Here is a 24339-nt window from a genome sequence, read left to right as displayed (position 1 = left end):
AGGCAACCTAAATTTTCAATTTTGAGCATCAAGTTGAGAGAACATGGGCAATTTGGTAGCCTATTGTTGCCAGTTGGCTACACTGTCCCTGTATGTCCTCCTTTCTTGGCATGAACTTTATCTGTGCTAAAATTCCTATCCTAAGGAGATTTTGATGGTGATTGGTGGAGTCAGCCCAAGTGTGAAAAAAAGAAAATGCTTCTGTGTGAAAAACATTTACTGCTTTCATAAGAACAAATCAACCTTCCTCTCCCCTCTGTTTCTAGAACAAAGCATTATTAGAATCAGTACGGGATTCCATCTGTACTTTTCATGTGCAAATGCCTTGATGATGACAATGAGCTTATCAGAGAACAAATAGCCAAAACTTTTTAAGAGTGTAACAAGGGCTTGCAAGAATAGGAAACTATTGCCTTCAGAGCTAAAGAATGAGCAATCCCTTCTCCCCAAACACACTCCAACTTATAGTGAAAAAACAAGCAGGATTAAATTGAACATGCAAATTATAGGAAAAATACCGTATCACACAATTTATTGAGTGAAAGAGGTTCCTTTCCATTCCGTTCTAAAACAGATTGTGCTAACAGCCATTCTGGAAGAAAGTGCAGCGTTCAGAAGTTGTATTTCATCATGCAGTCACTCAGCAGCATTTTATCGAAAAGTGCGTGCACAGACTCAGACAACTGCAAACTATTTCAGCTATAGTCTCGATAAATTTTTCACACACTGGACTGGGAAAGTGCTTCAGCTTTGAACAACTTGTCAAGGCAGACTGCATGCACATATATGTTAGTCATTTGCTTGAAAAGACAACGATTTAGAATATGAAAATAGATAAGCAGCATTCATGTAATACAGAATTCCTGAGAATAGTGTGTGCTATATAAATCTTTGTGAAATAATTTGTATTCCTATGAAAACCATGATATAAAACATGTCTCTCAATGAAAGCAGAGTGACTTAAAACTCACATACTGTGAGGGGCTGTCAATATTTTGCTGTCAACAACCATAAAAGCATAGCTAGTTTCTACTGCATTGTTTCACAAAAGGAGGATTTCAGGTAACTTTTTCGGTGATTCTCTCATTTTCTATTCGTCTCGAAAATTACCAAAGGCAGCAATGCCTAAATCAATGTATTATAATTTTTTATTGAAAATGCCTTTCTCTTTTCATTTTCTTTCTCTCTAGGCAATCAATACGATTTTAAACACTGATGGTGGTAGTATAAAAATAACTCAGAAAGAGCAGAAAGAATTCTCAAGGGCATGACTACCACTATTCTTTGCTCTACAGTAAGACAAATATTTTTGTCTTGTGTCCCTAATTTGGGAAAGACATAAGTGTCAGGTTCATTTATGTCTTCAATAGGCATACAGAACATTTATCCTCAGGCATGGTATACATTCAACTAACAAAATAAAAGGAAATGCTGCAGATACTACAAACATGGAGGAGTTTAAAACTCCTTTGTGCAGTTAGTGGAACTAGTTGTTATGATTAGCAGGTGGCAGAAACAGAACCCCCGAGGAATCTGAATGTAAGAGTCCTTGGCAATAAGGGCTTGGGAGGGAAGTTTAGAGTCTGGGGTCCTTCCTTTTGCCCAGAATCAGAGGGCAAGTGGGGAAGTGTTCATTTTTGACAAGAACAAACCAACGAACAACTATAATCTGTCAGCTTTTTCCTGGAATAAAAGAAGAAAAAGTAAAAAAAAAAAAAACCCAAAAAACAAAAAAACATTTTCAGGGTTAGAATGATAGCAAATAGTTTTCCAGTAAGAGAAACTTTATAATTTTCTTACTAGAGATACTCTAGCATATATACAAAGCAGCTTTATTTCCATTGTCTTTAATCTGGCTTTATACATTTTGGAAACAACCGTGCTTTATTTGGAAAGCAATCAGAAAAAACTGGAAAATTTTATTGGGAAAAAATTGGAAAATTTTTAATTGGAAAAAAACCCTAATTGGACAAATAATAATCACACAATACATATATATGACTATATATATGTATATAAATGTGTGAGTATGTAATTCGTCACCCCATTCCCAGGGGAGGAAGACTGAGATCAGTTTTGATTTTTTTCGCAAGGAAAGGTGTCTTGATTTCTCCCACACATTCCCTTACTTCAACTCTCCTCTTTCTTCCCCACCTGCTCCCAGAGCTTACACCTCCTCCAGACTTTTGTTACTTGAGGTTTCATCATTCCCATTGCATCTGTCTGTGAACAATAACACTCACAGAGTTGACACCGAAATAGCAACTCCACAACAAAGCAAAACCATGTCTGTCATTGTTGATTTGATCTTAGTTTTAGAGAGTTTTCAAAAATCAACCAAATCAATCTATCAAAGAAACAGTAACAGAAAACTCCCTTTACTGATGAAAAGGAAATAAAACAAAAAATACATGTGTGTGTATTTACAAATAATATAAATTTATATTCATGCATTGTTTTCATTAGCTCATGAACAAAAGTGCACATTGTTAGAAAAGCTTAACGTGTTGCAAAGCATCTGGCTTCTGATTTCCTGAATAAATAAGTCACGATGGCATACCATGTAACTGATCTCAGAGCTGCACAAAATGTAACTTGCATTACATATTGCCAAGGTGCAAAAATACAAGGAAAACCAACATATTTACAGCATTTCAAGTTATTCTGTTATTCTGTGAGAGTTGTTATAATAAACTAGGGAGGAAAATTAAACATACTATAAAACAGCCCTCCACGGTAAAATATGGATGAGTGGTATTCTAAATGATATGAGAATAAACGCCCATATTTTATAACTATGTGGCTCTACTGAAATTTAATTAAAAAAAAAAGGCAGTGAAACTTGTTCTGTCAGTGATACAACACATTTGAATGTAGCAACATTTGAATGTAGCCAATGCAATAGAGTATGTTTCAGTGAATGATATTCTTTTTAGAATCTTAGATTTTTGGTTTGACTAATAAAGGTGTGCAACTCTTCGACTGCATAGTCAATGTAAAGCAGCATAAATTCCTTGTAGCACAGATCCATAAACTCAGAAAAAAAATTCCCCAAACTTATAAGCTGAAGGGACATGGAATTCTGGCAGCAAAGGCAATAACTGATGTAAGTCATTTCTTATAAGTATCTCAACTCACCTAAGTTTCCAAAGTCAGATTAGTATGTGACTGAAGAGCAGGTGATACTGTAAGCATGCCTGGCTTATGAACGTTTACATGGAAAACTGTTGCTAGAAACCTCACCATCACCCTTCCTATCACACTGCAGCTGACGGAAGGTAGAGGTCTCCAAACACACAACTCCCTGAGGCTGGTTCTGAGAATTAGATCCCGGCTTCCTGCAATGTCAATCTAACCATTTAGATGTCATGAGTCATTTTTTTTTTCTTCCCTAGAAGCCTGGATATTCCAAATCTCAGAGATGGCTGTGATGCATTTCCAAGTAACATATCATATGTATGGTTTGCCAGGTATGCCTTCCTCCTGGATCCCCCCTAGAATTTAAGGTTGCTATCATTCCCACCATTGGTACTGCCCTTCAGGTATTAACTAAGGCCATTCATGGTGAACAGGATGACCACTTTTTCTCCGTTGTTGTTGCAAATGTTCTAGTTCAGCCTCATACATCATCTCTTGGACCAAGTACTTCTCCCGTCGTATTCGGTCATACAGGTTCTTTGGTACATCCGGAATTAGGTATGCGATGAATGACTTGATCCCAAAAACAAGGTGCTGCAAATTTAAGAGGAGAAAGTACACTTTTCAGTGATTCTGGAATGCCAATTATAGAACAGATTGTGAACAATGTTGCATTTGCCTTACAATCAAGCATCAGAACTCAGAGTGTACTATCTAGAATATTAATATTTTCAGAAATTATATTGGTGGGTGCCTGGGTGCTACAGTCGGTTAAACATCCAACTCTTGATTTCGGCTCAGGTCATGATCTCACAGTTTGTGAGTTCCAGCCCCGCATCAGGCTCTACACTGACAGGGCAGAACCTACTTGCGATTCTGTCTCTCCTTCTCTCTTCCCCTCCCCTACTTGTGCTGGTACACACACACACACACACACACACACTCTCTCTCTCTCTCTCAAAATAAGTAAACCTAAAAAATTTTAAAGAAATTATATTGGAACAACTATACTGTTGCCTTCCATCACATAAGTATCAGGAGAAAAGAGAATTCTTTCCTCTTTTAGGTGCCACATGTTAAAAATCACTTTATAAACACTGAGTGAATCTTAAGTTCACATCTATAAAATCCTTATATACTATGCAATCCTATTATAACATGCATTGATATATAGAGATGAGAAAGATCACATCCAGGAAAACTCAGGTCTGATAGATCATAATCACATTGTATAAGCCACATAGAAAACAGTCTGCCCATGACTGCATTCTGTGAGACTGTGGACTCAATCTCCAGAACATGCATTTCATAGATTTTCTACTCTAGTAAGTTCAAATATTGTAAAATATTTTGTCTCTATTACATAATTCCTTTATGATAAACATGTATTAATTTTTAAAAATAGACTGCCAAAAGTATTGTATATAAAAAAGACAGGACCAAAAACCAAAAGGTAATAAGCCTGTGGTCCAAAGTTCAGAGGCTGAATGAAACTGCCTATGTCTGAACCATCCTCTGACCCTTATTAGCTGTGTAACCTTTTGCAAATCACCTACGCTCTCTGTGTCTAATCTCTAAAATGGTGACAGGAATGATATCCCTTAATGGTTATTATGAGGATTAAATGAGCAGATATATGTGAAGGGCTTAAAGAAGGGCTTGGTGCAATAGAAGCACCACTTAAATATCATCTCCTGTTATAATAACTGCATCCTTTTTCTTTTCCCATGGAGAAGAGTAGACCTTTCAGTTGCTCAGAAAAGAAAATCTGATACTGATAGAGTTAGGATGATGTGTGGAAAAAAAGAATTTACCTACAGGACTTTGTGACAACCTTCTCGTTATGTGGAAAAGAGGAATTCAAGGTACTTTTAACTGGGTTTACGTCAGTGCCTCAGGAAATTGCACTGCACAGTAGGTCACAGTAAAGCCTGTCGTATTCACCATAGAAAAGTAGATCGGGAGTTTGTTTCCTGATCATATATTTGGTATGCACATAAATATCCAGCAATGGGTCTCAAAAGTATAGAAATAAAAATCAAAAACATTTGTTATAATTTAAAACAGTGAAGAATATGCTCCGAGTCCTATACAATGGTAATAAATGAAGCTATAAACGGATTCACATAGAGAGAATGATTCAGTACTTTAAAAAATCTATTTTTTAAAAGGCTAAAGTTTACCATTTATCAAAGCAGCCTTGTAACCAGTTACAGATGATAATTTTCTTAAACTGACAGAGTGTATCTTAAACAAAAAACCTGCAGCAAATATATTTTTAAAAAATCTGAAGTATTTCCATTAAATTTAGAAACAAGATACAATTGCTCACACCATTGCTATTCAATATCTTACTGAAATTTCCAGCAACACAGTAAGGAAAGCAGGAGAAATGGGCATAAACCTCACAAGTGAAGAGACAAAGCTGTCCTTATTTGCGACTTGTATTATCACTTGAAAAGGCTATCCAACAGATTTAACAGACAGAAGGTTAGAACCAATGAAAGACTTAAACAAGGAACATTGCACATGTTAGAAAAGACCATTAGAATTCCAACAGAAATCAATCAAATCATAATGGAGGCTAAGACAGTGTTTATAACAGCAATAAAAATATCTACAAAGTTTCTGGAAATAAAAAGGAATGAACAAGCAAGAGAATATTTTAAGACTCTATTAGAATGGTTTGAATAAATTTCATGTTGATTAATGAATCAGCACAGATTTTGTAAATAAGTCAACATGTGTTTTCTATAAATGCAATTCTAACCATAATCCTTGCATGATATTTGAGGGACCTGAAAAATGGCTTCTGAAATGTATATAAATGATGGATAACTCTAAAGAGCTAGGGCAATTTTTAAAAATAAAAGCAAACTTGGGGCGCCTGGGTGGCTCAATATGTTGGGCGTCCAACTTCAGCTCAGGTCATAATCTCTCAGTCCGTTAATTTGAGCCCCACTTCGGACTCTGTGCTGACAGCTCAGAGCCTGGAGCCTGCTTCAGATTCTGTTCCCTCTCTCTCTGCCCCTCCCCTGCTTGTACTTTGTCTCTCAAAAAAAAAAAAAAAAAAAAAAAGCAAACTTGGCAGGGGTAGGAAGTGGCTGGCTTTATCAGATATGAAGATATATTCCAAAGCCAGGGCATTTAAATAGTGTGATAAGGAACAGGAATAGACAAATGGAGTAATGAAATCAGAACATTGTGGCCGGGGACACAAATACTATAGGAAATTGGATTATTACAGAGGTGGATTTACAAATCAATGGTTAAATAATATATTATTTAATAAACAGCAGTATAAAAATTATATTGAATGAGAAAAATAAGCTTTTCCCTTAGTCTCTATAAAATGTCCAGATATCTTTAACACGTGTGATAGGTAAGATTATATAATTAATAGTAAAATACGTAGTAGAATATATTTTTGAGCTGGAGATAAGACAATTTCCTAAGTAAACTACACACAAAAAAAGCAAAAACGTTAAAAGGAAAACCATGAAGGACCTGATGACATCAAAATTAAACATTACTTGTTTATAGATAAAATTAATAGGTTATGGACAAGAAAAAGATATCTTGTATATTTATAACTGGTGAAGACTAATATGTAGAACACGTAAGAAAATCTTGAAATTTGGCAACAAACTAGAAATTCAGCCAAAAATAGATCAAGGTTATAAATTCACAAAAAAGGAAACCAAAATGGTTTTGTAGTACTAAAAGTTGATGACGTGAGTTAACAGCTTAAAACAAACAAACAAACAAAATTAAAACAAAATATTACCTTACTCTTATTCAATTGCAAAATATTAGAAATTCACATTATATGAAAATCTGGTGAAAATCTAAGGGAATTTTGGAGCGTAATCTGTCAGTATTATGTGAAATTAAACAATTTCCAAACCTGAGTATAATGTTCCTGAAAAACCCTTAAGTATGTTTAGAAGGTAGTATGTCCAATATTTATAAGAGATTTATAGAGGTAGAGAGATTATTACAAGCCCAAGTACCCACCCACAGGGGAATATGGTATTTAAAACCAATGAACTATCATACATAAGTAGACTGAAGAAATTATCTAAATATGGATTGACCTCATAGAAAGATCTCTGTCTAGGTCTAAGAAAAGTAAACTGGGTAAGAGACAAAAATAAGTTATTGCATAATACCATTGAAGTAATTTTGAAAAAAGAACACTTAAAACAATACTATATATACATATGTGTATGTTCAAATAAACATGTGGGAAATTTTCTACTGAAGAAAAAAGAGTGGGTGCTTTTGGAGTGGGTGGGTAATGGAATTAGTAATGAGGAATAAAGAAGAAAAAATAAAGAGGGAATCATTTGTTTCCATGATGACAGGCTGCTGTAAATTGAGGCATTTGACTAAGACTGTACACTTGAGTTCCAAAAGAAGATGAAGAAAAAAGTGTACATTAAAAACATGCACAATAACAAGAAGACTTTTTAGAATCATTGGGTTGGAAATATGCCTTAACCTCTCTTATGTTACCTGTAATAAAGTGAAACGTCACACTTCATCAGGAGACACTTTTATAAGCTTATGGAATCATTAGGTAAATAGAATTTCATCCTGGATTAAACCTTAGAGGTAAGCATTTCGTTTTATGGATGAAGGATGTTTCACTACAAAATTTGACATATTTTTTGGAGATCAGTGGAGAGGTATATCTGCCTTTAAAAAAACTTTTTCCAAAAGTCTTATGTATGTCTTTTTTTCCTCTCCATAAAAAAACAGATACATTCAGTTTTTCCATGGAACTTAATGGTACCTTAGAGAATCGATACTCAATATATTCCAACACTAAATTCTTCACGGCATCAAGCTTCTTATATGCTAAGGAAGGCAACAATACTGTAGCTTCTCCAAAATTTCTTCACAGGACTACAGTCTAATATTATTACATGACTCTGATAATCAAAATCTATGCACATTTTATGAAAGTGTTCTCGGGCATTATTTATTGAATTCTGCAATGTCCCTTATACAAACACACATATGGTCAACTGTAATTAAGTTGTTAGAAAATATGTTTCTTATTCCCAATGAATAAGTATAGATTCTCTCATCACATGATGAAAACCATCCTTTCCTTTTTAAATATGGTTACTAACAGGCTCAAACCTAAGTTTTCAGTTAAACTGTTAATAGCTTCTTTTATCTTAGTTTTCTGGCATAAATACCCACTGACCTACCTTCTTACATTATTCAGCTTTTGCTTTTTTGCACTTCTTATAGCAGTTTCACTGTATCTGAATCTTTTACTGGGATATACACAAGTCCTTTTTTGGAAGTCAGTGAGGAGCTGACTTCAAAGGGCCAACTCATTTATCAGTAGGAAAAGGGTTTACTGATAGTAATTTCATCAGCCTGTGACTAACCTCAAACACAATAATGAAGGCCAATCGTGCAGCGAGGATATGCCAGTATTGTAAGGTGAACTCATAGGGTTTAGAACTCCACGGGGGACCTCTGTAGTCCCGGTACCTAAAATCCACAAGACAAACAATGTGAGGAATAGAGACCAAAGCATGGAGGCCCCAAATGCTGTAATTTACCAAAACTCCAAAATGACAGCTGAAATGGCCTCATTAGCATGTAGAGGGAGGAGATGGAATGATAAAAGCAAGAAGAAAAGATAGCTATAATTTACAAGTATGTACCTGCAATAACCAGATTTTCCCACACCAAGCTCACTCAGGTCAAAGAAGGATAGGCTGTTGTTGACATATCCCTTTAAACAACTGGGGAAAAAAGAAAAGTATCACATGATTCAGAGATCTATAAATTTCTGGTCCAATTCTTTCATTACACATGACGGGATTCAGTAAGTCCTATTAATCCTCTAACTTCCATTATTATGTACGTTTACGTTAATGAGACAAACTCTTGTCCACTGTTTTTTTTTTAATTTTTTTTTTTAACATTTATTTATTATTGAGAGACAGGGTGAGACAGAGCATGAGCATGGGAAGGGCAGAGAGAAGACGAGACACGGAATACGAAGCAGACTCCAGGCTCTGAGCTGTCAGCACAGAACCCGACGCAGGGTTCAAACTTACAAACCGCAAGATCATGACCTGAGTCAAAGTCAAACTCTTAACGGACTGAGCACCCAGGCACCCCTCCACTGTTTTTCCCCATTCATTTGGATTACATTTATTAAGCGCTGACTGTGCACTAAGCATTGTGCTAATTACTTCCTATGTGTTAAAACTCTATAAATATATGTTTTATACGTGCAAATCACACTATCTGGCTAATTATTAATTATAATTGTAATTATAATTAAGCAGCCAATAGAACAGCATGTGTATTTGTGATTTAACTTATTCAACATATATTTATTGAGGACCTATAATTTGTTAGAAAAATTCCTAGATGACTGGTATTTGACAATGAACAAAACAAGTAGAAATTCCTATCCTGATGGTGAGGTATTAAATTGTAGTCAGAGTTAAGTTTTACAATAACCTTAGAGCATGTACATTATCAATTCCATCATATAAAGAACTAAGTTTTACAGAGACTAACTTCCTCCAAGTCTATAATTCTCAAGATTTTTGAGCTCAGCTAACCTTTAAATTTTTTAAAAAATTACTAGGATCTCAAGAACCTTTTTGCATGAATGTGGATGCATTGCTATTCACACATTATAAATTAAAATAAATTTAGAAAATATTTATCTATTAATTCATTTAAGATAATTTATCAAATTCATTACAAATTGATATAAACAGCACATTTTTAAAGGAAAATAGTGATAAGTTCCAAAAAATATAGTAGGAAGAATGACATTGTTTTACATGTTTGCAAATCCTTTGATGTCTGTCTTACTAGAATACAGCTACATTCTCACATCTGTTTCTGCATTAAATCTATTGCAGAACGGTGTTTTAGTTGAGGAGTAAGTAGAGAATCTGGCCTCACATAGATAAGTAGTTGAAACAAAGGATATTTTAATAGCACTTCAAATAATTGTTGATAGTTTTCATGGATATTACACCAAAGTTCTACCTGTGCCATTTCTTAAAGTTTAATTGCAACGTGGAGTCTTAAAGTATCAATAAAATTTTTATATGGATTTTACATTAAAATCCACAGGTCTATCTTGTGTTTTGAAGTCATATTTTATCTATGCATAATTTTGTAACCTTAAATATGGGTCATCTGGGAAATATTTGTTTCTTGAATTACGCAGATCTTCCAAATATTGTTATATTTTTACTATAGACTACGAAAAGCATAATTGTTAATATCACCATTGATTTTTATCAAGAAAAATCTGTAAGTACTGGGAAACTTTCAAGGTCAGTGGTAGATAAAATTATCTAAAATTTTGATTTTCACTTTAAAACCTGAACTTTATTAATGGCAACAAATATGTCAGTTATTTTTCTTAAAATGACACGCTACTTTTGTCCATTTTCTAGAAGAGTGTCTCCTACATACGCCAGTCTGAATAACCATAGTTTATCTGGAAATCATTATATCACAGTAAGAGCATTTTGTGTAGTTTGCAAATCCAACAATCATGCAAGTGGTTTACTCTGAGACGAGCATCACCACACTTTAGCATATAGGAGAAGTGCTTTATCACACTTTGCATTTTGTCACATGGAATACTGAAAAGACATTTATTCCAGGCGGGGGTTTAATAAATGTAATAATTATTGTTTCATCAAGGACATTCTGAATTTTCTTACTGGCATTTTCTAAAATGGTGGTTATACAAAGGAATACAGTCATTGCTGTTTTTGGTACCACTGCCTTCAGTTACGCAAAGCCACAAGAGCATTTTATCCACTATCGCTTTCGTATCATCTGTACTAATGTCATTATAGCAAACAAACTAAGAATATCTTAGTATTATTATGAAAACAATATCGGCCTTGTGGACTCTGAAGGACACACATGTTGAAAATCACTGCCCAGAACAAACGGCCGTTCAAACCTAGATTCAAATGTACATCTATCTCATTGTTAACCCTGAATTCTGAAGTACAGGACTGCACTGGTTTTACTCCCTTGCCTGTCCATCCCAGACCCCATGATTTGTCATTTTAACCACTCTCTTGCCAATACCCTCCTCTCCACAGCCATTTTGTCCTTTTGCTATCTTGGTCTGAAAAATTCTGATCTGAATGAATCTACTCCAGCTTAGCTGCTAAGCATACCTAGAAAAAATTAAATAACAGGATGGTCTTAGGAATGTGCAGTTTCAACCTCGTATAAGCCCTCTACATCTCTTCTTAAAGTTATTCTACATCTAGTCACTGAATATGGAGATGTCTGGTGCTATCTACATGAAAGGCAGGACTGGAAATGAATACACAGCAGATAACCAACCACTTTCATTTTCACCTGCCACTAGATGGAAGCAAAGACAGTAGCAAACAACACTTCTAAGGAAGAGGGTTCCCAAACATGCCTACATATTATAAACCCTTAAAATCCACTTCTAGACTATTTTAAATTAAGAAAAACTTTTTTTGGCTTTTCACTATTCATGCTAAAAGTAGCTTATTTATATTGTCTTTTACAGTTCATAAAATGTTACTTTAGACACTATTTCTTTATTAAGGGTCCAGATTGATGATTGTGCCTGGATCAAGGCGACCCTTCTGGATAAGGGTCCAGATTGATGATACTGTAAAAGGCAGTAAGAATTTCAATCTAGGGTGTTTGCTTTTAAGTTAAAGTCCCTTGACATGACTCCAAAATACAAAATAAGATTTTATGTCTTTATTACTTCTCTTTGAAAAACTGAGATGTTTATGTTCAGAAAAGCGTCTCAGTGTTCTGAGAAAATATCGGTTCATCAGTAGAGCTAAGGGTTGATTTCATCGTAAACCAGAGCTCAGCATCTTGGGGCACATGCCCTGCATCTACATGAGACGCATGCTCAAACCTGCCCCTGAGGTAGGACTGAAGTGGCTTCTCCTATCATTGCTTTATCTCCCATAACTTCTTCCACTTGTAAGGCTAATCTGCAGCTGAAACTCCCATTTCTATTCCCCATGGCTAGTGCTCTCTGACATTCTTTCCTAATACTTGCTTTCAAGAAGGAAAGATGTGAAAAACACATTTCCCCTAAAACAGTGGTTGTAAAATGGGTGATTTTGTTCTTCAGGGGACATTTTGCAATATCTGAAGACAATTTTAGGTTGTCCCAACTTGAGGAGTAGGAAGGTTGCTATTTGTATCTACTGGGTAGAAGCTGAGGATTCTACTAAATATTCTACAATGCACAGAAACACCCCCACCATCCCTGCAAGTAGAACTATCTGGTCTAACATGTCCATAGTGCAGATGTTGAGAAACCCTGCTCTAAAGCATGGATTCAAATTTTAATTTCAAAGGAAAAAAAAAAAAAAGGACACAGATCCAGGGCAATATTTTCTGCACCTTAAAATCCCTAGCTATAAATTCCTTTTGACAACTCTCTCATCATGTAGCTGACATTTCCTTCACACACTGTATCTCCTACAAACTAGCTTTATTCCCTGTAGCAATTTGATTAACCAGTGTGGGCCCAATTTTTCCATCTATATAGTCAGAAGATTGCATTGCATGATTTCTAATGTCTCTTCCACTTCTAAATACATTATAATGTTTTTTAACATTTGGATACCAGTGAGGCATTTACAAGTAAAAACAGAGAGAGACTTCACAATTTTTGCATAAGAAATACTGTTGCCCTTTTTATCCCGCTTGATTTCATCCAATAAGCACACTTTAAGTGCAATGATCAAAAACATTAACCTTAACGGTCACAGAACAAAACTTCCCAATGAGTTCCCATTTCAATCACAAACAAAATATATAAGAAAAAATGTGTAAATTTCAACCTTACTTTTCACCATATTCAAAACGACTTGCACAGGGGCCATATTTGTATTCATAGACAAAACGTGGGATGTAATCAGATGTAATAGCAATTACAAACGCATTGGTGATAACAGCCAATATACCAATTCCTTCAAGAATTCCATACCAGATACCTAGTAGGAGAAAGAGTAAAGATAGGAAATAAAATAAAAAAAAAAACATTAAAACCCTCTAATGAGTCTTCTTTGGAGAGAATGTTTTACTTATTTTGGGACCCCAGGTCTGTTCATGGTTTCCTTCCTTAGCACAGTATCTCAGTACAGATTGGAATCTACTGAATACTTTTCCACAGAGGGAAGGTAAACCTTACCTAGAGAGATCTGAAAATTAAAATATCATTAGGAATTGTTTCAAGTACCTTTTTAAAGTAAAAGTGCAAAACTAGTTTTGCGTCAAGACCCAGGACTTTCCCAATCTGGTATAAAGACACACAAAAAAGCTTTTAAAATTGTATACAGTATCCATATAATATTGATTGTAGTCAAAAGTGATATTTGAAACAGGATTAAACATCATTTTAAAAGTATTGATAAAAAAAAAAAGAAAAAAAGTCCTGGAAGGAAATACTCAAAAGTGCTAAAGGTAATTAGATAGGATGGCAACTGTCTCCAACCCTCATCCCTTTTCTTTGTTTTTCAAAATCTTTATGTTTCATTATATTGAGTTGTAATGAAAAAAATAAAAATAAAAAATACATGACATAAAAAATCATGAGACAAGAAATCAGAATCCATTAAAACATTTGAATACATCAAAATTTAACATATAGTTTTACAAAAGTAACAATATTCAGTGAAAAGAAAACAATCGCCAGAGAGAATGTTTGCTTCACAAAAAACAAAGGGTTATTATACAGAATACACAAAAATGTCCTACCATTTTAATAAGGCAAACTACCCAAGAGAAAAATGGGCCAAGAATACCAATGAGTAATTGCTATGGAAATGAAAATAATCAATCACTAGTTGAAAATTAGCATTTCAGAGAAACACCTTTCAAAAAAATAAGATTTTTTTTTAATCTACCAGATTGTAGGAGATTTGAGTCTCTTACCATCCACTGCTATTGAGGGACTGTGGGAACAGAAACCCTTTTGAAAGTAATTGTTTGAAGTAGGACTTGTTACAGTATTTGTGGTGATTAATCTGATATCTTTTAAAATTAAAATGTGAATACATTTTAATCTGGTAGGCCTTATTTTGGGGATCTGTACTACAGAGTTACACTGTTCATACACATCTATGGATATGTGATAGACAATATATATAATATCTATGTCTGTGTCTATATTTACACCTATATTTATTCATAGTTATATTTATGAATGTTTATTCCCTGCTTGGGACAACTAAGTAAATGACTATACAACTTATCATACATCTATTATGAGTATTATTACACTATTAAAATGAATGACACCAATATGTTTTGAGCTAGAGGATATTCATGAAGAAAAAAAAATGCAGAATCCATAAGTGTACAATTTTTTGTATATTTGTACGAGGAAGAAAAACACTGACAAAGTGTAATGCCTAGCTGATATCACTCACGCCCTGAGGTAGAAGGGACAGGCAAAGAGGGAAGATGAATATTAACTATTTTTATACCTTTCGTTGTCTGGTTTGAGCAAGACAACCTACAAAAGTTAACAAAGTAATAAATTTTGCATTGGAAAGTACAATAAACACTAATTAAGCCTGGAATGGGGTTTGATTTTTCTTTTTTGATTTATTTTCCAGATTTTCTTTAATGTGCTCATATTACTTTAATAATGAAATAATAAATATATTTAAATTAAATAATAGTAATAATTTTAGTTGTTTTTAAAAATGGGAACTCAAGTTGAATAGCATTAAATCTCTGCAGGTTAGTAGTATATTTGAAATAAACTTTGTTGGCTGTGGAGTATATCTACATATATATGTACATATATATAATTAACTATATGTATGTATATATATTTATATAATTAACCAAAAAGATAACTTTGCAATATTAGCCAGAAAATTCCCGAAAAGGAGAAGGAAAAGTATGAATTTGCTTTTTCATATACTTAGAATTTCTATTACAAAAATCACAGTTTATTAAAACAGTATGTCAAAAATAAGTAGTCAGATCAAAGGGACAAATGGAGATTCTAGAAATATACCTAAGTTTATATAGAATTTAGTATAATAGAGATAATTCAAACAAGCTAGGAAAGATGAAGTGTTTGATAAATGGTTTTGGGAAAATTTGCTACTCTTTAGGAAAAAAAAAAGCTGGATACCAATTTCAACCCCTTTATTAACAAATTCCAATTAGATCAACAATTTAAATAAAACCATAAAGGGCTAACAGATAACCAAATAACATACACATATCTAAAATACATGGTGAAAAAAAATGCATGGTGAAAAAATGGGAGTTCTAAAGGACTTTCTAAGAATGCCAGAAATAATAACTATAAGAGAGATATATCAATGTGATAATATGCACACTTTAAAAACTTATTCATGATAGAGTGAAAAGTTAAAAAGCAGCATTTGAAAATGTTTGCAACCTATATATCAAAGGTTAATATTGTGAACATGGAGATAAAGATTACCAAATCAAATATAATAGACAAAGTTCATACACAGTTAGTAAAGAAGAAATACAAATGTATTTAATCTCATAGTTATAAAAATGTGGGGAAACATAACAAGATCACATGGTTTTCTTCCTCAGATTTGTGAGGATGAACAACAGTAAAAAAAAAGAACCATTCTTATACCTGGTAGGAGTATCAATTGTCACAGTATTTCTAGAGAACATGTTGAGAAATTATTAAAATTTTAAATGGATGGAGGGCATTATGCTAAATGTCAAAAAAAAAATTAATGTATACGCTCTTTGACATAGGATTTCCACTCTAGAAATGTATCTTGAGGAAATAATCAGCCAAAGTATGTATGAAGATGTATGTTCACCTCAGTGTTGTTTATAATAAGAAAAACTGAAGCAATCTAAACATCTCTATTTAAGGGAATGAGTTTTTAGAAATGTCACACAACATGTAATAGAAATTGGTGCAGGAATTATAAAAAATGAAGAAGAGCAATTTTTCTTAACATGGAAATGTGTATATGAGATCATTTTTAGTTATAAACAAGTTCATGAAATAGCATATTTAGTATAAACATACTCCCAAGTAAGTTAGTGTTCATTTCATTATTTTGTTAACCCAAATTGTTCAGTTTTTGTTATAGTTGGAAGGGAACCCCAACAATAGAAACCCACATGGTGCTAAGCTCAAGGCACCTGATGGCCTTAGCAATGCAAGAACCATTTAATTCCTGAATCTTACCTATGTCAGTTGCTCGAGCCGGCAGAGGCCTCCGCCACTGGGTGACAAATTTGTAGGCATCCAGCCTGATCTCAATGATATTGTTTAATAAGGCCAAAAGAGGGGCCAGAGGAAAAGCCGCAACAAAGATGGTGGTAAAACCAAACTGCAAAACTGTAAAGGGAGAGCATTACAAAATTAGTAATACAAACAATATCATTTCTTGATATTAGGGATATGCTTTCATATCCTAATATGCTCATCCTATTTTGCGGCTAAGAAAATTATAGCTCATACATGTTAAGTAAGCTTGCAAAACGGTAGATAGCTAAAAATCCTAAAACCTGCACTTAAACTCTGATCTCAATGGATTGAAAGTTTATGTGCTTTCCACCCCTAGGCCATGCAGCATGAAGAAAGAGTGAATAAAAAAAAAAAGTCAAAGAGGAGGGCTTGAAGAAAAATGCTTAGCTCTAGAAGGGACCCAAGAGACCTCATCTTGTCTTTTTTTTTTTTTTTTTTTAATAGATGAGAAAAAGTAAAGTCCAGAGCAAAAGTAAATGTCAAGACAATACACAAAGATTTTAACAGCTGGAATGGGAATCCTTATTTTCTTAATATAAATAAGTGGGTTTCTCAATCGAACTCATACCAGGTCTGTGCAAAGGTTTATTGTACGAAATAATTATTGCTTTATCCTGGCAGGATGGTATGTTATTGACACAGGAATGGATTCTGCTTTATTTTGTTCCTTTTAAATACCTGCACTAAAGCTAGGTATTCTACTATGAGAAAACTCTCCATTTTGGTCAAATGTTACAGCTAACAGAGGACAGAATCTGTGAGCCTTCCAAGGACAATGGTTTTTTTTTTGTTTGTTTTGTTTTTTAACGTTTATTTATTTTTGAGACAGAGAGAGACAGAGCATGAACAGGGAAGGGGCAGAGAGGGAGGGAGACACAGAATCTGAAACAGGCTCCAGGCTCCGAGCTGTCAGCACAGAGCCCAACGCGGGGCTCGAACCCACGGACCGTGAGATCATGACCTGAGCCGAAGTCGGACGCTTAACCGACCAAGCCACCCAGGCGCCCCTCCAAGGACAATGTTTTAATCTCTTCTCTAGTTATGTTGAGATAAAGGTACAGATGTATTTTAGAATGCTTGGGGTTGGAAAGGACAGAGATGGTTTTCTCTCTTAAACCAAAGCCTGTGTGAAGTTACAAAAGAGTATCAAGAAAGCCAAAGAGCTGTGTAGAAGTTTCTTTCCTTACCCATTTCTAAATACTCATCCATAAGTCCATGAATATTCATGGGCTGCAGATTCCAATCATTTTCCCACTGAGGTATGGAAGCATCTTGTACTCCTCGCTTGATTTTATGTCGTGACCACCAGTTCTGGATCAACCTATATCACAGAACAGACAAAGGGCTTTTGAGCTCTTAGGTAAGTATGTAGTAAACAATTTGTAGTGCATTAAGAAAAGACAAATATCACTACTCTGGGAGTACACTACACATTTCTGGGGATTAGAGATATTTGCACGGTCTCAACTTCCAAGTTTAAGATGAGAGAATAGGTCTCAGCCTTCCTAGATCTTCTAAATGTCTACATATGTATCCGGGATTTAATTCCTCCCATTACACTTAGGTGCTTCCTGATACTTATAAGATAAATACCCATTTCTGATTCCTTCCTCCACTCCAACCTATATAAATACTTAAACTTCTATGTTGCCTATTTGATTGGATCTGAGCTCTTCATTGCTCATAACCCAAAATCAGCTGAGCTGTGCTCTTGAAACACAAGTAAAGTCATGTTTCACATTGAATAACTGAGTCCTAGTTAAGGTTTCAAGAGATATAGGTTCTAGTCCCTATCCTGCAATGTATTACTAAGTCTATTCACCTCTGAGTTTATGAATGTGAAGGGTTTGAGTATTAACAATTACATTCTGTTAATATAGTGAACAATAATTTACAGGCAATGGATCTGTGTCTCAGTCCATTTAAAAGACTTGGAAAGGAATTAACAACAGTATTTCCCTAGCGTAGGGGCAATCTTGAAATTACATGGCACAGAAATATCCCAGTATGCATATAGCGGGGACATCTGGGCAATTAATTATTTCAAGGGTTATATGACAATTACCTCTAGAATGAAGTGAATCCTACAGGATTCAGTGAATAGTACCTCAACTCTCACATATAATTAATTACATATCTATACTCAGTGGGTGTTGAAAAAACAACCATTGATCCAAAAGTCAGGTAGTTCTTCAGTGTATGTCCCATGGAAGTTGCCTCTGGAACCTCATGAAGATGGAAAAGGGGCTGGGTGTTGGGATTGAGGCAGGCCTGGTTGGTTCAGTTTTATTTTCTTCGGTCTGCTTAAGATTTTACTTTAAAAAAGAGAACCATGTTATCAAATTTTCAAAATTACTGTTCAGTGACTGGTTCACTCCTGCTGGATTTGAAAGAACACCAACAGAATGCCCCTTACCATTGTACATTTGGGATTTGATATACACAATCCAGGCTGACCACTTGGGCAAAGCCATCGTGAAAATGTGCTACCCAAAGTGTGTGATATGTACAGAAGTACACAGAAAATGATAACGATAGCCATTCTAAATAAGATAATGACTACTATACCATCTTGATGGTGCTTATGAAGCTATTTATTTCACAGCACATCAGATCTTGTGGTAGGCACTTGCTACCTAATCTCCTCAGCTATTTTCAAATGACATTCCCAAACCTTACGTCTCAAAGAGATGAATCAAGGATAGGAAGGGATACGAATGATGGGGTGGGCTACCCTATCTTCTATCCCTACATCCCTATGCTCTCTTCGTTTACAAGAGATTCATTTTCATCCCTTTGGAATATTGAGGATCTCTTCACAAAAAGGCTCAGTTGTTTATTGGTTAAGGTTAAAGACCACTGGGTATCTCATGCAATCTCCACAAATCCCTTATTTTATTAAAAAAAATAATGTCAGAGAGAGGTGAAGTAAATTATAAGCATCTTTAGCAAGAGGCAGAGAAAGTATTTGAACCAGGTCTCAGACATTTCATAGTCCATGCTCTAACTGCCTAATATGTAACATAATGTCTCATGGCAGATTTCAGGGTTGATATCACTTCTCCAGTCCTAAGGTCTCTGCTCTGAAATGTCCTGATACCATTTGTAAGCCAACAAGGAGAAAGAATGATGGGATAATTTGATGACTAAACCTAAGCTATTTATATCATCAGTTAACTAGTCCTTCTAGCGTCAAGAAATTCTTCAAAATAGTCATGTTTTTAACCTTGATTAGGCCTTACAGCTTCCATATGACATTGTTTTACATACACTGTATTCCAGTGTATTTGGAAGAGTAATATTATTTTATATGATATAAAAGTAGGCATTCAACATGTCAGCATTTTACAGATAAACCCTATCTAAAGAGACAAAACAGAATATTATATATATATATGTATATATATATATGTGTATATATATATATATATATATAGTTGTTTTCACAATGTATATATATATATTTCACAAACTATATATATATATATATATATATAGTTGTTTTCACAATGTATATATATATATTTCACAAACTATATATATATATATATATATATATATATATATATATATATAGTTGTTTATATATATAGTTGTTTTCACAATCAATCCTATTCTAATGACTTTTTTTTTGGTGTAATAAAGAGTACAAGTCCTCCCTATCCAAAATTGTATCTTTGTTTTATTGTTTCTTGATCTAGGAGCATGAACAGAGGTTCTCTTTGTTAAACAACATCTGCCTTGGTCTTTTGGTAGCCAGAAGAAACCAGAAAGTTATTTTTATCCTTAAGAACCTGTACTGTCAATAGTGCTTTAAAAATAGCAAAAAGCATCTTAATATGTTGAACAGAGTACTGGGTACTTGACATGCACTATTTCCTTTACTCCTTACCAGTGTTCTCAAGGCACATACAGCCATTGATACCCTCTTGAGATGTGAAAACTGAGGCTCAGAAAAGTTAACTAACTCACACATGGTCACACATTTGGTGAGCAGCAGGGGGGGAACTGAACCTTCATCTGTCTGGTTACCTGGCCCCAGTAAGGCAAGTTTAAATAAGGCAAGTTTAAAAAATAAAGTGCTCACGGGTATCCTAGTTCCATGAAGTTGTTCCATATTTGCTTCAAAAACATGATCACTCCCATCTGGAGGCAGAGGTCTATCAAACAGCCACTGGGATGACACTGAAACAGAACAACAACTATGATTTTGCTCTTCTCAGTTGGTTACACATCCCTACCCTCAAACTGTACAGCAAATTCTAAAACCAGGCAGTACTATCTCAGTGCATAAAGAAAATAAAAACAAGGAAGACAGAACATGTATAAGGCACCTGATAGGGATGTTTTCAGTAATTAGAGAAGAATAGTGATTAAAGTTGTAACAGCAATAACAAGAAATCTAACTTTTAATGAGCACTTACTATCTGCCACGGTCTGTATTAGGCATGATCCTATTTAATGATTGCTCTGAATACTATATATCTATTAACAATCAGGAGATAGAAAAATGTGTAAGTTAGAATAAACTTTCTGTCTTATAATAATTTTAAATGTAGAAAATTTGCAAAGATAGTACAGAGAATGCCCGTATGCACTTCAGTCCTCCATTGCCCCTTATATATCACCAGGGTATATTTGTCAAAGCTGAGAAACCAACATTCTCTGATGTTTTCATGTGTTTAACCTGGGCTTATGTGTTTTGAGGATGGAAGGAGATCACAAACATAAAGTACCATTTTCATCACATTCCATCAGAAGCTACATGCTCTCCACACGACATCACTAGTGACATTAATCTTCATCACTTGGTTGATACAGTGTTTGCCAGGTATTTCTACTGTAAAGTTACTCATTTTGCCCTTTCCCTGTTCTTTTCTGAAGTGAGTCATTCAGTCTAGCCCACTCTCAAGGTAGGTAGCAGTTGCTCTATATCCTGAAGAGGGAATATCTACCTCGAATGTATTTTTTAGTGATAAAAGCATGCCACAGAATGGCTTGTCAGTATGACCCAGTTTTGCCTTCTCTGCGGCTCTCTGCTTTTTCAGATATGCAATAAAGGGTAGCATTAGAAACCCCCACAAACAAAAATGTGATTGCAATGAACATTGCAACTAATGTGTTTTGCTTGAAAACTTTGCACTGTAGAAGACACTTGGGTAGGAAAGCGTGGGTCTGTTTCTTTAGAAATGGGTTCCTGTCCTGCTCATAAGAACAATAGTCACTATAGCTTTGATCCACAGTTTCTATTTCTATCAAATTGGTACCAGTGGGACTTCAAAGGGAACAGATAATTAGGACACGAAGAGCCTGGTTTTCTGGTTCCAGCCCAGTAATTTAAAACTCCCTAAACTGAGCCAGAGAGAGGGCTTGCCAGCGGTAATTTTTACTGTGTGGAGAAGTCTCAATTCTCCCATGTAAGCCTGCCCTTTCTTTCTAGGATTAATTTAGGACCCCCTAGTTCTCCCGCATATATATGATAAATGGGTTCCGTACAACGTCTGAAACAGAATAATTACTAAGCTACAGAGGCAGGCATAGACCCCAGTTGAAAGCGGAAACTTTTTTTTTTTTTTAATAGACTCAAAGATGTAAATTAACTTGTACAAGGTCATATAGTGTAGACTGTTGGTAATGGAACTGAACGCCTTGGTCTGTTGCACCCTCATCCTCTACTCTTGTACATAACATTACAGATGAATTCTATTTACCAAGTGTGTTTGTTGCCTTGAATACCAGAGCATATTATTATGTGGAAAGGGAAAACAAAGACCATTATAGAACCATGTGATTGGCTCACTCTCCACAGTCATAGGCCAAAGTGGCCTGGATGACAGGCCATTTTTAATTTTGTTAAAATTGAGCCTTTATGACTTTGCGGTTTATAGGGCAGAAATAGTTTTTGTGGGTCTGCCCCTCTCATATAATGGTTCCCTCTGGAGAAATATAGTCCTTCAAGTCTAAAATTCAATTGGTAAGAGAGCGTATACTTTGAATGAGTAAAAGAGCATAAATGAGCATGCAGGAGACCCAGGCTTTCATTCCCTTTGCACCTCCCCCCCCCAAAAAAATCATATGACTGTGGACAGCCCAGAGCTGGGGGCCTTAATATATGTTTCTCATTTGCTCCTCCTGAGAACCTCATAAGATGGGTGTTGGTATCTTCATTTTGTAGATGATAAAGCTAGGTGATAGACAGGACTATCAGATTCTGATACCCGTGTTCCTTTTACATGAAGTATGTTTACTCTAAATCCAATTTACATGTGTGAGTCAGCAATCATTCAGCCATGTCTTATCCAAATCAATTGCCTTTATGTTTTCGATTGTGCCTCTGTGTTATCCCAATGGTGGCTGGAAAGCACAATGTTCAAAGCGCAGACTCTGATGCTAGGTTGGTTGAATCAACTGATGACTTCATCAATTTACAAGTAGGTTTCTATAATTGTAGGCAAATTATAGAACTTGTATCAATTTCTATTTCCTTTTCTGTAAGATGAGTATAATAATAGAATTTATGCATTAATACATCTAGAACAGTTAGGGACAATTGCTGGAATGTGCTGGCATATAGCAAGCACTCATTAAATATTAGCCATTATTAACATTTTATATAGATTTACATAACATGATTTAAATTTTTTTTAAACGTTTATTTATTTTTGAGACAGAGAGAGACAGAGCATGAACGGGGGAGGGTCAGAGAGAGAGGGAGACACAGAATATGAAACAGGTTCCAGGCTCTGAACTGTCAGCAGAGAGCCCGACGCGGGGCTCGAACTCACGGAGTGCGAGATCATGACCTGAGCCGAAGTCGGCGGCTTAACCGACTGAGCCACCCAGGCGCCCCAGATTTACAGAACATGTTTATGTGAGATATTATACAGCACAGTATGAAGAAAGGTTAGTATAGCCAATTCATAAATGTTTTAAATAAAACCGAGGTACTTTTCTTTGTTTATAAAAGCTACCACTATTTGTACCAGGGATTTTACATGCATGATCCAGTTTTATCCTCCTATCACCAATACTACTGAGATAGTTATTCTTATCACAATTTACAAAAGAAAAACCTGAGACCTAGAGATACTAAAATCATGCATTTGGGTGGGACTGAATTAGAATGTGGATCGTCAGACTCCAAAGACAAAATACTTGTTATCTAACACGGCTATATTCTTTTCTTCAAAACTATTAACATCATCAAGCAAGGAAAAGGACGTCTTCATTTGCATACCCCATATTACCCAGTAGGGTGCTGGAATAGAGTATGTGTCAATAAATGCTTGTGGTATGATTGAATTCAGAGAGTCAATTTTTATCTTCCATTAAGTAGATTTATGTGTACAGTTCTAGAATTTCTAGGGTCTATTACAAATTCACATTTCTCATTTCACTGATTTTTTTCAAAATAAATAATAATTTGTTGGAAAATACGGCCATCCATATATATTGTGGAAAATGTCTACAATGGTTATGAAACATTTTTCTTGACACCAGTATTGGGATTGTTTCTCTGGGATTCCCAAAGAAGAACCATGACTTCCAATAATTTTACATTTAAGAGTAAAAGTATCCAACTGAACAAAATTATTGGTGACAGCAGTTCCTAAAATGGCATCAATATGCAGATCTACCTGCCTGTACCACTCGGTTCCCCACACTGCCCTTTGCTAAATCCAGTTGATCACTCCTGGTAAAAAGTAAGCCTTGGGTCCCAAACTGGGTAGATGAAAGCCTCTTAGCAGATATAGGATAATCTGGGCTATGAGTGAAAACTGCAAGTTTGATTTGGGGACTTCCTGGAGGCCTGGAGTTATGGAAAGCCTTCATCTGTCTTCGCCTGAGAGGAAAATACCCAGGTGGCTGTGGAGACAGAGCATTGATAACTA

At 35.1% G+C, this 24339-nt stretch overlaps 1 protein-coding gene across 4 annotated transcripts in view; it reads right to left on the bottom strand.

The window, feature by feature from the left end:
• Positions 1–1752: 1752 nt before the first annotated feature.
• Positions 1753–24339, bottom strand: part of ANO3 (anoctamin 3) — a 183800-nt gene continuing 161213 nt past the window's right edge. For all 4 annotated transcript variants that reach the window (XM_007098476.3, XM_042958503.1, XM_042958504.1 and 1 more), the window contains 7 exons: positions 20535–20632; positions 17635–17768; positions 16385–16537; positions 13022–13169; positions 8829–8909; positions 8547–8652; positions 1753–3732 (listed from right to left, as the gene is read on the bottom strand). In XM_007098476.3, coding sequence (XP_007098538.2) covers positions 3550–3732; positions 8547–8652; positions 8829–8909; positions 13022–13169; positions 16385–16537; positions 17635–17768; positions 20535–20632 — 903 coding nt within the window. In that variant the 3' untranslated portion in view covers positions 1753–3549. The remainder of the gene's footprint in view (positions 3733–8546; positions 8653–8828; positions 8910–13021; positions 13170–16384; positions 16538–17634; positions 17769–20534; positions 20633–24339) is intronic.

Source organism: Panthera tigris, chromosome D1 (assembly GCF_018350195.1).
Source record: "Panthera tigris isolate Pti1 chromosome D1, P.tigris_Pti1_mat1.1, whole genome shotgun sequence".
Classification (NCBI taxonomy): Eukaryota; Metazoa; Chordata; class Mammalia; order Carnivora; family Felidae; genus Panthera; species Panthera tigris.
This window is presented reverse-complemented; position numbering and strand designations above follow the sequence as displayed.